Here is an 18,081-nt window from a genome sequence, read left to right as displayed (position 1 = left end):
CTGACTCTGATCTCTCCTGTTGGTTTCTGTGGACAAAACATGAGATTACATCTCCTCATCCAGGGAGTACACACACACACACACACACACACACACACACACACACACACACACACACACACACACACACACACACACACACACACACACACACACACACACACACACACACACACACACACACACACACACACACACACACAGGGAGGGAATGTTGTGTTTGTTTAATATTGTTTTAGGACTATGAAAATGGACAAAGGTATTAGCCTATGGATTATGAAAACAACAAATAGAAATGGGAAAATGGGAGAGGAGAAATGACTCGAGACAGTGTTGTTTAACTCACTGACCATGACCCATGAGTTCTTCTTACCTTTGTTCAGTAGAAAAGTCTCCCTCTCTAAAGTTTAGAGGATCATCCATAGACCAGTCACTCTTCATGGACACACAGCTGGGTACAGGGGAGGCTGGTCTCTCCTGCTTGATTGGACTTCAACACAACAGAGACAAACATTACATCTCTCATCTACTCTGAGCTCAGATGGGGAAACATAAGAAGAGTTTCATTACAAAACGCTTTATATCACTTTTAAGAAATGTTAGTAAATTAGCTTTTATTGTTTAAAGAAATTCTGAAAGAGATTGGTGTGTTTTCCACTATCTAATCATGGCATGGGGTTGTTCAATGACAGACATGTATTTGTTTAAAAATCACTTGATGTTTCATTTCAGAGAGACAAATAATCATGTTTTTTTCCCGCAAAATGCTATATATTTGCCTCACTCTCAAATGTGACCGACCGTAATAATGAGGCTATAAGGAGTACCAGTACTGAGTCAATGTGCAGGGTACCAGGTAGTTGAGGTAATAATGAGACTATAAGGAGTACCAGTACTGAGTCAATGTGCAGGGGTACCAGGTAGTTGAGGTAATAATGAGGCTATAAGGAGTACCAGTACTGAGTCAATGTGCAGGGGTACCAGGTAGTTGAGGTAATAATGAGGCTATAAGGAGTACCAGTACTGAGTCAATGTGCAGGGTACCAGGTAGTTGAGGTAATAATGAGACTATAAGGAGTACCAGTACTGAGTCAATGTGCAGGGGTACCAGGTAGTTGAGGTAATAATGAGGCTATAAGGAGAACCAGTACTGAGTCAATGTACAGGGGTACCAGATTACATATCCTCATCCAGGGAGTACACACACACACACACACACACACACACACACACACACACACACACACACACACACACACACACACACACACACACACACACACGGAGGGAATGTTGTGTTTGTTTATTATTGTTTTAGGACTATGTAATTGGACAAAAGGATCAGCCTATGGATTATGAAAACAACAAAAATAAATGGGAAAATGGGAGAGGAGAAATGACTCGAGACAGTGTTGTTTAACTCACTGACCATGACCCATGAGTTCTTCTTACCTTTGTTCAGTAGAAAAGTCTCCCTCTCTAAAGTTTAGAGGATCATCCATAGACTTGTCACTCTTCATGGACTCACCGCTGGGTACAGGGGAGGCTGGTCTCTCCTGCTTGATTGGACTTCAACACAACAGAGACAAACATTACATCTCTCATCTACTCTGAGCTCAGATGGGGAAACATTAGAAATGTTTCATTCCAAAACGCTATATATCACTTTATCAGTAGTACTGCTAGGTTTTACACAGTAATAATATATATCTGCCTCACTCTCAGAGAAATCAGTAGTACTGCTAGGTTTTACACAGTAATAATATATATCTGCCTCACTCTCAGAGAAATCAGTAGGTCTGCTAGGTTTTATACAGTAATAATATATATCTGCCTCACTCTCAGAGAAATCAGTAGTACTGCTAGGTTTTACACAGTAATAATATATATCTGCCTCACTCTCAGAGAAATCAGTAGTACTGCTAGGTTTTACACAGTAATAATATATATATCTGCCTCACTCTCAGAGAAATCAGTAGTACTGCTAGGTTTTACACAGTAATAATATATATCTGCCTCACTCTCAGAGAAATCAGTAGTACTGCTAGGTTTTACACAGTAATAATATATATATCTGCCTCACTCTCAGAGAAATCAGTAGTACTGCTAGGTTTTACACAGTAATACTATATATATCTGCCTCACTCTCAGAGAAATCAGTAGTACTGCTAGGTTTTACACAGTAATAATATATATCTGCCTCACTCTCAGAGAAATCAGTAGTACTGCTAGGTTTTACAGTCAAATGTGACCCACTGTCTAAATTCGGTCTTATGTAGCAATATCTGAAATTATGTTTTTTACGTTGGATAAAAGTAGAGACTCAGGGCTAGAAAATGGTATATCAGACACTACAGTTAAGGAACAATGGGAAAGTAATTCTGCTTTAAAAGATGAGAAACTTGTGAGAAAAGGGACCTTTGGATGTTTTAGTACCTACTGGAGAGCTCTTCTTTGTCTACAGGGCTGTTACTTTGGCAGATAATGTCACCCATCTAAATACATTTGTTTTATTTGTTATAATTAAATCAAATCAATTTGTATTAGTCACTTGCGCCGAATACAAAAAGGTGTAGATCTTACAGTGAAATGCTTAGAGCCCCTAACCAACAATGCAGTTTCAAAGAAATACAGATAAGACTAAGAGATAAAAGTAATAAGTAATTAAAGATCAGCAGTAAAATAACAATAGTGAGACTATATACAGGGGGAACCGATACAGAGTCAATGTGCAGAGGCACCGGTTAGTTGAATTAGTATGTACATGTAGGGTTATTAAAGTGACTATGCATAGATGACAACAGAGAGTGGCAGCGGTGTAAAGGGGGGGGGGGGGGGGGGGGTGCAATGCAAATAGTCTGAGTAGCCATTTGACTAGATGTTCAGGAGTCTTATGGCTTGGGGGGGTAGAAGCTGTTTAGAAGCCTCTTGGACCTAGACTTGGCGCTCCGGTACTGCTTGCCGTATGGTAGCAGAGAGAACAGTCTATGACTAGGGTTAACTAAATGAATTAACAAAATTAATGGTGTTTTTGGTTTATGTCCGTTTTATTGTTTGTTATGCTATAAATAGTTATTTTATGGTTGTAAGTGGTAAAATGAATTAGAAAATGTTATATTTTGCAATTCTGAGTAATTACTACTTTAGTAAGGAATTACACATTATTCAGTACTACTTTAGTTGCTAAATAATTCCAATAGATGGCAGCATAAGACCACAAATGATATTTCAGAAGATTAGTTAACAGATTATTGTGGAGTAATATAATGATGATTCATCTGTTTTTATGCTCATGTTTTGAAATTATACTTCATTACTATAATGATTATCAATATGCCTGAACATTAATTCAGTCACCTCTGGTTGAGAAAAACGTATTTTCCACGTACATTCATTGTCAAATTCATCAACCAGCATCGACCTGCTCTGCCTTCTCTCTCTAGTAGTCAACTCAGCCCCACTAAAAAGCTTGTGTCTTCACTCTGCCGTCTCCAGGGGCATGTTGAGGTAAATTTACTAACCGGGAGGGTTGAATTATGTAATTTATTGGCGGGCTGGAAGACGCACTCTTGTCTTTTCTATTCCCGAGTTTGTTTACTCGCAATATCAGATATTAACATTAGTTTTTATAATGCATGTATACTGAGGTTGAGGTTCTGACTAGTGATTATTTACCCAGTGTTCAATACCTGCTATTGAGGCGCCCTGAAAATAATATTCAAAAGATTGGTCCTTGGACACAGAGGGGTTAAACACTAAAGTTACCGTCCATCTAGTAAAGAGAGGAGAACCGGACAGAGGTAGCCAGCATCCGTCAACGAGAGAGGGAGGATAGGATAACTAGGATGCTGCTGGTAGAGTAGCTAGCTAGCTTACCTAGCTGTACCGTCTAGCTAGAATAACTAGGATCCTGCTGGTAGAGGAGCTAGCTAGCTTACCTAGCTGTACCGTCTAGCTAGGATAACTAGGATCCTGCTGGTAGAGGAGCTAGCTAGCTTACCTAGCTGTACCGACTAGCTAGGATAACTAGGATCCTGCTGGTAGAGGAGCTAGCTAGCTTACCTAGCTGTACCGTCTAGCTAGGATAACTAGGATGCTGCTGGTAGAGGAGCTAGCTAGCTTACCTAGCTGTACCGACTAGCTAGGATAACTAGGATCCTGCTGGTAGAGGAGCTGGTCGTTTTGTACCTCGTCTCGATGAAAATGACGAATCCGGTGAACCACAAAAATGAAACAAGGATAGAGAGTGAAAAGGATCTGGCTACACTCATACTGTCCCTGATCGTAAAGAAAAAAAGCAAATTGAACACTGAACTTCAGTGTCTCAACACTGTAGTGAACTCCGCTGTTATTCCCCAAGATCACCTCAGCCAACTCTGCGTGTAACCGGACAATATGCTTGGCGCCACACCGAACGGGAACAATTCTGGACAGTTCTGTACAGGGACGCGGGCAGTTCCAGAATCCGGACATGAGCAGTGCAACACAATCAACTAAACCCAGTCTTTACAGTGGGTTACATTAGTAATATTCATTTTTTATTATTATGTTAAACAAACATTCTAAGTTTTTTATAACAATGTTTTGAGATCTGGGCCCATATCGCCAAAGTGTCTCAGAGTAGAAAATTGGTTGTATAAATGCTGAGAATAAAGACATTTTACACTTATGGGTATACATTAAAGCTACGCATGAAGTCTCTAGTCCCACCTAGTCAGCAGATATTTAGGACACCTCGTGAGCTGTCCTAAGTAGTTAACTTGTTGAGTACAGAGGGCGCTGTTTTCACTTTGGGGGAAAATCGTGCCCAATTTAAATGGCCTCGTACTCAATTCTTGCTCGTATAATATGCATATTATTATTACTATTGGATAGAAAACACTCTCTAGTTTCTAAAACCGTTTGAATTATATCTGTGAGTAAAACACAACTTCTTTTGCAGCAAACTTCCTGACAGGAAGTGGAAAATCTGAAATCGATGCTCTGTTCTAGGGCCTGCCTATTAATGTCCTTGATATTTATTAGTATAGATGCACTTCATACGTCTTCCACTAGATGTCGACAGGCAGTGAGAGAAGAAATGGAGTGTATAACTTGATCTGGGGTCGAATAAAAGCTCTCGGCATGACGTGTCACCAGTTTCCTGTTTTCTGGAGAGCGCGTGAAGGGACCTGGTTTTGCCTTCTGATAAGCTGTCGTTATGGACGTCTAATATCTCCGGCTTTGATTTTATTTGATACATGTGACAATATCATCGTAAAGTATGTTTTTTCAATATAGTTTTATTAGATTATTGAAATTTATTCGGGACGTTAGGCGTGTTGCGTTGTGTGCCTTTGTTCAGGAAGGAGAGCTTCGCGCTACTTTGCTAGCTTTCCGTGCTAATTGACTGGAGAAGAGGACATTCTAAATCCAAACAACGATTGTTCCCGACAAAGGACCCCTTGTACAACATTCTGATGAAAGATCATCAAAAGTAGGACCCATTTTATGATGCTATTTCATATATCTGTCGAACATGTTGTACTAGTCGTTTGGGCCCAGATTTTGGGTACTCTCTCGCTATACCTAAGCTGGATGTCGTAATGAAGTTATTTTTAGAATTCTAACACGGCGATTGCATTAAGAACTAGTGTATCTATCATTTCCTATACAACATGTATTTTCTAGTAACGTTTATGAATAGTTATTTGGTCAGAATAGTTGGAGTGTCATAAAAATATCCGCACATTCTGGGAAAAATATGCTACGTTAGCACAATGTATAACCACTGATTTCAGCTCTAAATATGCACATTTTCGAACAAAACATAAGTGTATGTATAACCTGATGTTATAGGACTGTCATCTGATGAAGGTTTATGAAGGTTAGAGAAAATTAATATCTTTTGCTGGTTTATTCCCTATTGCTAACGTGCCTATTGCTATCGCTAACGTGCCTTGATGAATGAATGCGGTAGTGTGGTAGGCTATTGTAGTAAGCTAATATAATGCTATATTGTGTTTTCGCTGTAAAACACTTAAAAAATCGGAAATATTGGCTGGATTCACAAGATGTTTGTCTTTAATTTGCTGTACACCATCGATTTTTCAGAAATGTTTTATGATGAGTATTTAGGTATTTCACGTTGGTCTCTATAATTACTCTGGCTGCTTCGGTTCTATTTCTGACGGTAGCTGTGATGGTAGCTGCAATGTAAAACTGATTTATACCTCAAATATGCACATTTTTCGAACAAAACATAGATTTATTGTATAACATGTTATAAGACTGTCATCTGATGAAGTTGTTTCTTGGTTAGTTTGGTTGGTTCTTGGTTAGTTAGGTTGGCTTTGTGCATGCTACCTGTGCTGTGAAAAATGTCTGTCCTTTTTTGTATTTGGTGGTGAGCTAACATAAATATATGTGGTGTTTTCGCTGTAAAACATTTTAAAAATCAGACATGTTGACTGGATTCACAAGATGTGTATCTTTCATTTGCTGTATTGGACTTGTTAATGTGTGAAAGTTAAATATTTCTAAAAAATATCTTTTGAATTTCGCGCTCTGCCTTTTCAGTGGAATGTGGGAGGAGTTCCGCTAGCGGAACGCAGGAGCCAGACAGGTTAAGAGTTAACAGCAGGTGAATTGGGCAATTGAAGGCATCTAGGGTGTAATATGTGTTCGATGAATATGAACATTGTATGCAACGTCGTAGGCAACATTATTGGCAAGGGACTTGATGCTACTATGTCAAAGCTATTTAGAGTTGTTAAACGGGTGTGAAGAGTGTGTTGATATAACGGTAATATTGTCAAAATTCTGCTTGTAACAAAGATCACAATTGGTAAAAATATGCATTCCATTATATTAGGCAATAATTAAGAGTAGGCAAAGTGGTCGTGTCGTGAAAATTCTATCAAATGTCTTACATTGCAACGAGTCCAGTCAGGGTGCCGCGGAACCCCTGCAGTACCTCCACAGACCCCGGATTGAGAACCCCTGCAGTACCTTCACAGACCCCGGATTGAGAACCCCTGCAGTACCTCCACAGACCCCAGATTGAGAACCCCTGCAGTACCTCCACAGACCCCGGATTGAGAACCCCTGCAGTACCTCCACAGACCCCGGATTGAGAACCCCTGCAGTACCTCCACAGACCCCAGATTGAGAACCCCTGCAGTACCTCCACAGACCATGGATTGAGAACCCCTGCAGTACCTCCACAGACCCCGGATTGAGAACCCCTGCAGTACCTCCACAGACCCCGGATTGAGAACCCCTGCAGTACCTCCACAGACCCCGGATTGAGAGCCCCTGCAGTACCTCCACAGACCCCGGATTGAGAACCCCTGCAGTACCTCCACAGACCCCGGATTGAGAACCCCTGCAGTACCTCCACAGACCCCGGATTGAGAACCCCTGATTTAGCAGATGCTCTTATCCAGAGTGATTTACAGTAAGTGCATTCATCTTAAAATAGCTATTTATTTTGGAAATTAACTTAATTAATTATTCATAAAATTGTCATCTCACCTCTTAGCTTTGGTGTCATGTCCCCCAGAGAGATGCATTTTAGAGGCAGGGCCCCCCTCCTCTCTCTCCCCAGAGAGACTCATTTTAGAGCACTGACCCCTAAACAGAGATCCAACATGTTGGTTGTGGTTAACACAGTGACAACTAAACAGAGATCCAGCATGTTGGTTGTGGTTAACACAGTGACAACTAAACAGAGATCCAACATGTTGGTTGTGGTTAACACAGTGACAACTAAACAGAGATCCAGCATGTTGGTTGTGGTTAACACAGTGACAACTAAACAGAGATCCAACATGTTGGTTGTGGTTAACACAGTGACAACTAAACAGAGATCCAGCATGTTGGTTGTGGTTAACACAGTGACAACTAATTCTTGATTGGCCATTGTTCTTATTTATTCATTATCTCATTGAGAAATAAAACATTTACTAACAGACATAAAAACAGTCAGGTGATTTAAAGCAATCACATGAATATGTAGTTGTGACATCTCTTCTCCATGGTAACTGTTAAGGTAGTTATAGACAGTGCAGCAACACAAGGCCATGACTCACACTTATTTGCATTAATTAAAAGTAAGATATTTATTGTCTTTCAATCTGTTCTTTTCTAAACGTATCTGAGAATATAGACAGAAGGGCTAAAACGGACATGATTGATCTGAGGGGGAAATCATTGATCCATTCAGAAAGGTTTTTTGCATCAAGTAAGAGATGTTATATTATGTAAAGTAGGCTAGGTTATAATGTATAGTAGTGGGTTGTTAGTGATATGTAGATGTTATATTATGTAAAGTAGACTAGGTTATAATGTATAGTAGTGGGTTGTTAGTGATATGTAGATGTTATATTATGTAAAGTAGACTAGGTTATAATGTATAATAGTGGTTTGTTAGTGATATGTAGATGTTATATTATGTAAAGTAGACTAGGTTATAATGTATAGTAGTGGGTTGTTAGTGATATATAGATGTTATATTATGTAAAGTAGGCTAGGTTATAATGTATAATAGTGGGTTGTTAGTGATATGTAGATGTTATATTATGTAAAGTAGACTAGGTTATAATGTATAGTAGTGGGTTGTTAGTGATATGTAGATGTTATATTATGTAAAGTAGACTAGGTTATAATGTATAGTAGTGGGTTGTTAGTGATATGTAGATGTTATATTATGTAAAGTAGGCTAGGTTATAATGTATAATAGTGGGTTGTTAGTGATATGTAGATGTTATATTATGTAAAGTAGACTAGGTTATAATGTATAGTAGTGGGTTGTTAGTGATATGTAGATGTTATATTATGTAAAGTAGACTAGGTTATAATGTATAATAGTGGTTTGTTAGTGATATGTAGATGTTATATTATGTAAAGTAGACTAGGTTATAATGTATAGTAGTGGGTTGTTAGTGATATGTAGATGTTATATTATGTAAAGTAGGCTAGGTTATAATGTATAGTAGTGGGTTGTTAGTGATATGTAGATGTTATATTATGTAAAGTAGACTAGGTTATAATGTATAGTAGCAGTTTGTTAGTGATATGCACATCAAGGTCTATACCTCGGCTATAACCTACATATCATAGATGACCAGCCTAAACCTGTTCAGGTCAGTTCACATAATGTTATAGTCCTACCAGTAGCAGGACAGAGAATGTACTGTATATAACCTACATATCATAGATGACCAGCCTAAACCTGTTCAGGTCAGTTCACATAATGTTATAGTCCTACCAGTAGCAGGACAGAGAATGTACTGTATATAACCTACATATCATAGATGACCAGTCTAAACCTGTTCAGGTCAGTTCACATAATGTTATAGGCTTACCAGTAGCAGGACAGAGAATGTACTGTATATAACCTACATATCATAGATGACCAGTCTAAACCTGTTCAGATCAGTTCACATAATGTTATAGTCCTACCAGTAGCAGGACAGAGAATGTACTGTATATAACCTACATATCATAGATGACCAGTCTAAACCTGTTCAGATCAGTTCACATAATGTTATAGTCCTACCAGTAGCAGGACAGAGAATGTACTGTATATAACCTACATATCATAGATGACCAGTCTAAACCTGTTCAGATCAGTTCACATAATGTTATAGTCCTACCAGTAGCAGGACAGAGAATGTACTGTATATAACCTACATATCATAGATGACCAGTCTAAACCTGTTCAGGTCAGTTCACATAATGTTATAGTCCTACCAGTAGCAAGACAGAGCATGTACTGTATATAGCCTAATGTATAGCCTAGGCCAGATAGTTTTCACATTTCCAACAGAGACCATCAGGTTGGTCGGCATGATTAGTGATCATACTGTAGCTCAAACCTACTGTGACTGTTGAATGTCTGACGACGACCTAACTTTATAATAGTTCGTAGCCTACCTACCAGAATCTGCCCGTCTTTCCTTCAAATCAACACATTTATCTGTCTTCTAATAAAGACGTGCTCTAAACCCAGAGGCGCAACATCGCGAGACTTCAGGGAACGCTTCACCCCTTTATATAACAATAGTGACCAGAGGGGGGCGCTAACAGTCAGTTGCATGCGACAGCAGTAAATCATGACTTGTACCGAATCTTGCTTCAGTTTTTTTTTTATTATAGTCCTTCTTCAAGACATCTCTCTTACATTATTTTAGCTAAACATATAATTTACTCGAAACCAGGTTTAGTTGTGTTTTTTTCCTCCAACATGTGAGTTACTGTCGGCCTTTAATAATTGTAAACAGGCCTACAAACCTAAACGTTTTTAATTTGAGAATGTTCATTTGTATGCCTCAAATATTAAACTGTCTTAACATATTTGATGATTAGTTGAATCAGGTGTGTAAATGCTGGTAAGAACAAAAGGATTGAGAAACCCTGAGATAAACATAAAACCATATAATTGAAAAGCTCCTCCACCATCTTTACCAGACGTTTTACTGATAACATGTCGGCCTACTGATTAGTTTACACTTTGAAAACTGCTGTCTGTCAGCAACTCAGCTCAAGTAGCAGTTCTACTAACTAGTAATATCTCATTACAGATATTCATTATCTTACTCTGTCCATTAGAATAGATTATTGTTCAGAAATACTTACTTTATTTGTTTGTTCTCTCCATATAGTGTTTTCTGCTCTTTCGTCTCAAAATGGATCCTGAACAAAAGAACAACTTTACTTTCAGTTTCAGCTCAGCCGCCTCCCCACCCTGAAAACAAAGTGTTTTATTGGTATCTTCCACTAGATGGCAGTAGACACCTGCTGTAACAAGACTTTACAACTATGTGTTCGGTTTTCATACAGGCAGTGTCCCAGAGGAGGAGTGCTGATCTAGGATCAGGTCCTCCCTCTCCATGTCATCTGATTAATTATGATCTAGGATCAGGTCCCTCCTCTCCATGTAATCTGATTCATTATGATCTAGGATCAGGTCCCCTCTCTCCATGTAATTTGATTCATTATGATCTAGGATCAGGTCCCCCCTCTCCATGTAATCTGATTCATTATGATCTAGGATCAGGTCCCCCCTCTCCATTTAATCTGATTCATTATGATCTAGGATCAGGTCCCCCCTCTCCATGTAATCTGATTCATTATGATCTAGGATCAGGTCCCCCCTCTCCATTTAATCTGATTCATTATGATCTAGGATCAGGTCCCCCCTCTCCATTTAATCTGATTCATTATGATCTAGGATCAGGTCCCCCCTCTCCATGTAATCTGATTCATTATGATCTAGGATCAGGTCCCCCCTCTCCATTTAATCTGATTCATTATGATCTAGGATCAGGTCCCCTCTCTCCATGTAATTTGATTCATTATGATCTAGGATCAGGTCCCCCCTCTCCATTTAATCTGATTCATTATGATCTAGGATCAGGTCCCCCCTCTCCATTTAATCTAATTCATTATGATCTAGGATAAGGTCCCCCCTCTCCATGTAATCTGATTCATTATGATCTAGGATCAGGTCCCCCCTCTCCATTTAATCTGATTCATTATGATCTAGGATCAGGTCCCCTCTCTCCATGTAATTTGATTCATTATGATCTAGGATCAGGTCCCCCCTCTCCATGTAATCTGATTCATTATGATCTAGGATCAGGTCCCCCCTCTCCATTTAATCTGATTCATTATGATCTAGGATCAGGTCCCCCTCTCTGATTCTGATTTCTTTATTTTTTTTAATTTTATTTAACCTTTATTTAACCAGGTAGGCAAGTTGAGAACAAGTTCTCATTTACAATTGCGACCTGGCCAAGATAAAGCAAAGCAGTTCGACACATACAACAACACAGAGTTACACATGGAGTAAAACAAACATACAGTCAATAATACAGTAGAAAAATAAGTCTATATACAATGTGAGCAAGTGAGGTGAGATAAGGGAGGTGAAGGCAAAAAGAAAAAGGCCATGGTGGCGAAGTAAATACAATATAGCAAGTAAAACACTGGAATGGTAGATTTGCAGTGGAAGAATGTGCAAAGTAGAGATAGAACTAATGGGGTGCAAAGGAGCAAAATACATAAATAAATAAATAAATACAGTAGGGAAAGAGGTAGTTGTTTGGGCTAAATTATTATAGATGGGCTATGTACAGGTGCAGTGATCTGTGAGCTGCTCTGACAGCTGGTGCTTAAAGCGAGTGAGGGAGATAAGTGTTTCCAGTTTCAGGGATTTTTGTAGTTCGTTCCAGTCATTGGCAGCAGAGCACTGGAAGGAGAGGCGGCCAAAGGAAGAATTGGTTTTAGGGGTGACCAGAGAGATATACCTGCTGGAGCGCGTGCTACAGGTAGGTGCTGCTATGGTGACCAGCGAGCTGAGATAAGGGGGGACTTTACCTAGCAGGGTCTTGTAGATGACCTGGAGCCAGTGGGTTTGGCGACGAGTATGAAGCGAGGGCCAGCCAACGAGAGTGTACAGGTCGCAGTGGTGGGTAGTATATGGGGCTTTGGTGACAAAACAGATGGCACTGTGATAGACTGCATCCAATTTATTGAGTAGGGTATTGGAGGCTAATTTGTAAATGACATCACCGAAGTCGAGGATTGGTAGGATGGTCAATCTTACGAGGGTATGTTTGGCAGCATGAGTGAAGGATGCTTTGTTGCGGAATAGGAAGCCAATTCTAGATTTAACTTTGGATTGGAGATGTTTGATGTGAGTCTGGAAGGAGAGTTTACAGTCTAACCAGACACCTAGGTATTTGTAGTTGTCCACATATTCTAAATCAGAGCCGTCCAGAGTAGTGATGTTGGACAGGCGGGCAGGTGCAGGCAGCGATCGGTTGAAGAGCATGCATTTAGTTTTACTTGTATTTAAGAGCAATTGGAGGCCACGGAGGGAGAGTTGTATGGCATTGAAGCTCGCCTGGAGGGTTGTTAACACAGTGTCCAAAGAAGGGCCAGAAGTATACAGAATGGTGTCGTCTGCGTAGAGGTGGATCAGAGACTCACCAGCAGCAAGAGCAACATTATTGACGTATACAGAGAAGAGAGTTGGTCCAAGAATTGAATCCTGTGGCACCCCCATAGAGACTGCCAGAGGCCCGGACAACAGACCCTCCGATTTGACACACTGAACTCTATCAGAGAAGTATTTGGTAAACCAGGCGAGGCAATCATTTGAGAAACCAAGGCTGTCGAGTCTGCCAATGAGGATGTGGTTGTGATTGACAGAGTCGAACGCCTTGGCCAGGTCAATGAATACGGCTGCACAGTATTGTTTCTTATCGATGGCGGTTAAGATATGCGGAGAAGGTATGGTGGGATTCGAAATGGTCGGTAATCTGTTTGTTGACTTGGCTTTCGAAGACCTTAGAAAGGCAGGGTAGGATAGATATAGGTCTGTAGCAGTTTGGGTCAAGAGTGTCCCCCCCTTTGAAGAGGGGGATGACCGCAGCTGCTTTCCAATCTTTGGGAATCTCAGACGACACGAAAGATAGGTTGAACAGGCTAATAATAGGGGTGGCAACAATTTCAGCAGATCATTTTAGAAAGAAAGGGTCCAGATTATCTAGCCCGGCTGATTTGTAGGGGTCCAGATTTTGCAGCTCTTTCAGAACATCAGCTGACTGGATTTGGGAGAAGGAGAAATGGGGAAGGCTTGGGCGATTACCTGTGGGGGGTGCAGTGCTGTTGACCGGGGTAGGGGTAGCCAGGTGGAAAGCATGGCCAGCCGTAGAAAAATGCTTATTGAAATTCTCAATTATAGTGGATTTATCAGTGGTGACAGTTTTTCCTATCTTCAGTGCAGTGGGCAGCTGGGAGGAGATGTTCTTATTCTCCATGGACTTTACAGTGTCCCAGAACTTTTTTCAGTTTGTGTTGTAGGAAGCAAATTTCTGCTTGAAAAAGCTAGCTTTGACTTTTCTAACTGCCTGTGTATATTGGTTTCTAGCTTCCCTGAAAAGTTGCATATCACGGGGGCTGTTCGATGCTAATGCAGAACGCCATACGATGTTTTTGTGTTGGTTAAGGGCAGTCAGGTCTGGAGAGAACCAAGGGCTATATCTGTTCCTGGTTCTAAATTTCTTGAATGGGGCATGCTTATTTAAAATAGTAGGGAAGCCATTATTTTTTTTAAATAACCAGGCATCCTCTACTGACGGGATGAGATCAATATTCTTCCAGGATACCCCGACCAGGTCGATTAGAAAGGCCTGCTCGCTGAAGTGGTTCAGGGAGCGTTTGACAGTGATGAGTGGAGGTCGTTTGACCGCAGACCCGTTACGGATGCAGGCAATGAGGCAGTGATCGCTGAGATCTTGGTTGAAAACAGCAGAGGAGTATTTAGAGGGCAAGTTGGTTAGGATGATATCTAAGAGGGTGCCAGTGTTTACGGCTTTGGGGTGGTACCTGGTAGGTTCATTGATAATTTGTGTGAGATTGAGGGCATCAAGCTTAGATTGTAGGATGGCTGGGGTGTTAAGCATGTTCCAGTTTAGGTCGCCTAGCAGCACGAGCTCTGAAGATAGATGGGGGGCAATCAGTTCACATATGGTGTCCAGAGCACAGCTGGGGGCAGAGGGTGGTCTATAGCAGGCGGCAACGGTGAGAGACTTGTTTTTAGCGAGGTGGATTTTTTAAAGAAGAAGTTCAAATTGTTTGGGTCCAGACCTGGATAGTAGGACAGAACTCTGCAGGCTGTCTCTACAGTAGATTGCAACACCGCCCCCTTTGGCCGTTCTATCTTGTCTGAAAATGTTGTAGTTAGGGATGAAAATGTCAGAATTTTTGGTGGTCTTCCTAAGCCAGGATTCAGACACGACTAGAACATCCGTGTTGGCAGAGTGTGCTAAAGCAGTGAATAAAACAAACTTAGGGAGGAGGCTTCTAATGTTAACATGCATTAAACAATTATGATTATTAATTATTAATTCATTATGATCTAGGATCAGGTCCCCCCTCTCCATGTAATCTGATTCATTATGATCTAAAAGGCTAAACTGATCCTAGATCAGCTCTAATACTCTTTATGAATACTGTCTGAGGTGACTCTTCAAGATGAGGATCATGATTTGTAAAACAAGTTTTATTCTTTAAGAATCAATTAATAACTTTCGGCAATGTCTTCAGTAACCGAGTATTCCAGGCACTCTTTTTATGAACCAGTTGCTATTAAATAAAGAACATACTGCTTTATAGATCCCAACCTGACAAACAATTGTTTGGGTCTTACTTTGAGCACTTGCATTGGGCCTCCATTGAGTCTCCATGTGTCAAGCAGTACAGAGAAACACCCTCTAGATGAGAGCAGAGGCTCTTGGATCTACCCTGTCTAACCACTGGGCCTCCATTGAGTCTCCATGTGTCAAGCAGTACAGAGAAACACCCTCTAGATGACAGCAGAGGCTCTTGGATCTACCCTGTCTAACCACCAGTTTAGTGATCTCGTTCCATCAATATGTCCATACTACTTTCACAACCAATTAGAGGTCTTGACCAGCAATGTCCCATTGGGCTCAACAAAGCCGAGAGTGAGGTTCTAGAAAGAGGACTGACTTTCATACCAACTCCTAAACAGGTGGACTGCAGGGAGCTCCGGAGGGATCTACACGTCTATCATAGAAGATTGAAGTTATCAGATCATTTTGAATATGAAACAGATTTTCCTCAGATACTATTTCCAAACCCCTCACATTGGGAACCTCAGTTGGAGTCAGTGTCAGAAACTATACAGACTCTTATACGTAGGGATGTGGCTTCCTTTTATATTACAGTATGTGTCCTCAAATGTTCTGTAATCGTACTAATTGAATAATAATAATTGAATTTCACAATTCAGAACCAGACCTGTATATCACCTTAACCTTACAATACATGTAAAAAAATAAATCTCTAGAAATATAGTGATGAAACCAGCAGATAAGGGTCTCAGATTGTTGTAATGGATAAAGTGAATATCTTCTTGAAGCCAATAGACAATAGGATCATGTTAAACACTATGTTCCATTGTCCCACTCAACACAACCAGAAAACACAAAGATGAATCCAGGAGATAAACTGTATGAGGTTAAAATAAGTTTTAATTAATGTGACATAAATGGTCATATTTATGGAAAGAACATTTTAATTGCATTAGCCGATCTTTATTGGCCATTTTCTCAAAATGACATGTTCCCCGTGCTCCAATTCATTTCTCTCAGTCTTCAGAGGATGTACATTCACATTATTCCACACACAGGTTCTTAGGTCTTATAGTCAGACTTTTACAGAGGCTTTTCTTGATATATTGTGTCGTTTTGATGTTAAGTGTCATTTTATCTGTAAATATATGCAAAATATCCATCCATCATACATGTGAATAGTGTTTTTTAAATAATTCCATGAAATGAAAATCTTTTGATAAACTGTTGTGTAAAAGTCTGACCATTGAGTGTCTTATCACAATAAAACAAAAACAAAAAACATTCTTCCTTGAAGCAATGTGTTGAAAAACGAATTCTCGTAATATGCAAATTAGCTCATATTTATTTACATGCATATTTACATGTTATAATAAATACATTTACATTACATTTAAGTCATTTAGCAGACACTCTTATCCAGAGCGACTTACAAATTGGAAAGTTCATACATATTCATCCTGGTCCCCCCGTGGGGAATGAACCCACAACCCTGGCGTTGCAAGCGCCATGCTCTACCAACTGAGCCACACGGGACCACAAAAATACAACTTGTAATACCAAAATATATGGTATTTATGTATACCTTCAACTGGTAAAGTTTCAGTCTGATGAGAGTAAAGGAAAGAAATCCCTATTAGCCTGTGGTGCCTGGGTTTCAGAGCAACTGGGCTGGCAGGTAGGATTTAGTTTCTCCCTGTTTCTGGCCCACACTCCAGTACAGTAGGTGGTGGTAATGCACAATAACGTTGGATGAACACCGCTGTTAAACTGAAGAAGAAGAAGTTGTAGTAGAAGAAGAAGAAGAACACAGTTGAGTCATAAAACCATAAACCAAAGACTGCTTTCAGGTACGGACACAAACATTTAATATTTTATAATTTGGGCGAAGTATATGTTTAAAATAGGGCTGGAAGAAAATCCTGCTCTCCAGGAGGGTTGGACACCCCGACCTGTTTCCCAGGTGTTTGAACATTTTCTTGTTATAAATATTCACTTCTAAAAATCACCCAACCTTGAAGAAAAATCTAATGAATATCAATATTCAGGTGGTTTCTGCCTACTAGTTGAAGGTCCTTGTCATCATCTAACTCTACATAGATATAATATGATGTCTTTATGAGTTGTGAGTCTCCTACCATCTCTACATAGATATAATATGATGTCTTTATGAGTTGTAAGTCCCCCTACCATCTCTACATAGATATAATATGATGTCTTTATGAGTTGTAAGTCCTCCTACCATCTCTACATAGATATAATATGATGTCTTTATGAGTTGTGAGTCTCCTACCATCTCTACATAGATATAATATGATGTCTTTATGAGTTGTGAGTCTCCTACCATCTCTACATAGATATAATATGATGTCTTTATGAGTTGTGAGTCCCCCTACCATCTCTACATAGATATAATATGATGTCTTTATGAGTTGTAAGTCCTCCTACCATCTCTACATAGATATAATATGATGTCTTTATGAGTTGTAAGTCCCCCTACCATCTCTACATAGATATAATATGATGTCTTTATGAGTTGTGAGTCTCCTACCATCTCTACATAGATATAATATGATGTCTTTATGAGTTGTGAGTCCCCCTACCATCTCTACATAGATATAATATGATGTCTTTATGAGTTGTAAGTCCTCCTACCATCTCTACATAGATATAATATGATGTCTTTATGAGTTGTGAGTCCCCCTACCATCTCTACATAGATATAATATGATGTCTTTATGAGTTGTGAGTCTCCTACCATCTCTACATAGATATAATATGATGTCTTTATGAGTTGTAAGTCCCCCTACCATCTCTACATAGATATAATATGATGTCTTTATGAGTTGTGAGTCTCCTACCATCTCTACATAGATATAATATGATGTCTTTATGAGTTGTGAGTCTCCTACCATCTCTACATAGATATAAA

The 18,081-nt window shown here is 39.7% G+C and overlaps 3 protein-coding genes across 3 annotated transcripts in view; 1 reads left to right on the top strand and 2 right to left on the bottom strand.

Annotated features, from left to right (window-relative positions):
• The window catches only part of LOC139531770 (NLR family CARD domain-containing protein 3-like), a 393,069-nt gene that overhangs the window by 39,202 nt on the left and 335,786 nt on the right, over positions 1 to 18,081 (bottom strand). The gene's annotated exons all lie outside the window — the stretch shown is intronic.
• LOC139537693 (NLR family CARD domain-containing protein 3-like) overlaps positions 1 to 18,081 on the bottom strand; it is a 426,333-nt gene that overhangs the window by 240,255 nt on the left and 167,997 nt on the right. The window contains exons 2-5 of the mRNA XM_071339736.1: positions 10,621 to 10,677; positions 7,516 to 7,614; positions 1,453 to 1,569; positions 374 to 490 (exon numbers count right to left, since the gene is read on the bottom strand). Coding sequence (XP_071195837.1) covers positions 374 to 490; positions 1,453 to 1,569; positions 7,516 to 7,598 — 317 coding nt within the window. The 5' untranslated portion in view covers positions 7,599 to 7,614; positions 10,621 to 10,677. The remainder of the gene's footprint in view (positions 1 to 373; positions 491 to 1,452; positions 1,570 to 7,515; positions 7,615 to 10,620; positions 10,678 to 18,081) is intronic.
• LOC139540780 (NLR family CARD domain-containing protein 3-like) overlaps positions 1 to 18,081 on the top strand; it is a 301,765-nt gene that overhangs the window by 177,641 nt on the left and 106,043 nt on the right. The window lies entirely within an intron of this gene.

This window comes from Salvelinus alpinus, chromosome 1 (genome assembly GCF_045679555.1).
Source record: "Salvelinus alpinus chromosome 1, SLU_Salpinus.1, whole genome shotgun sequence".
NCBI lineage: Eukaryota > Metazoa > Chordata > Actinopteri > Salmoniformes > Salmonidae > Salvelinus > Salvelinus alpinus.
This window is presented reverse-complemented; position numbering and strand designations above follow the sequence as displayed.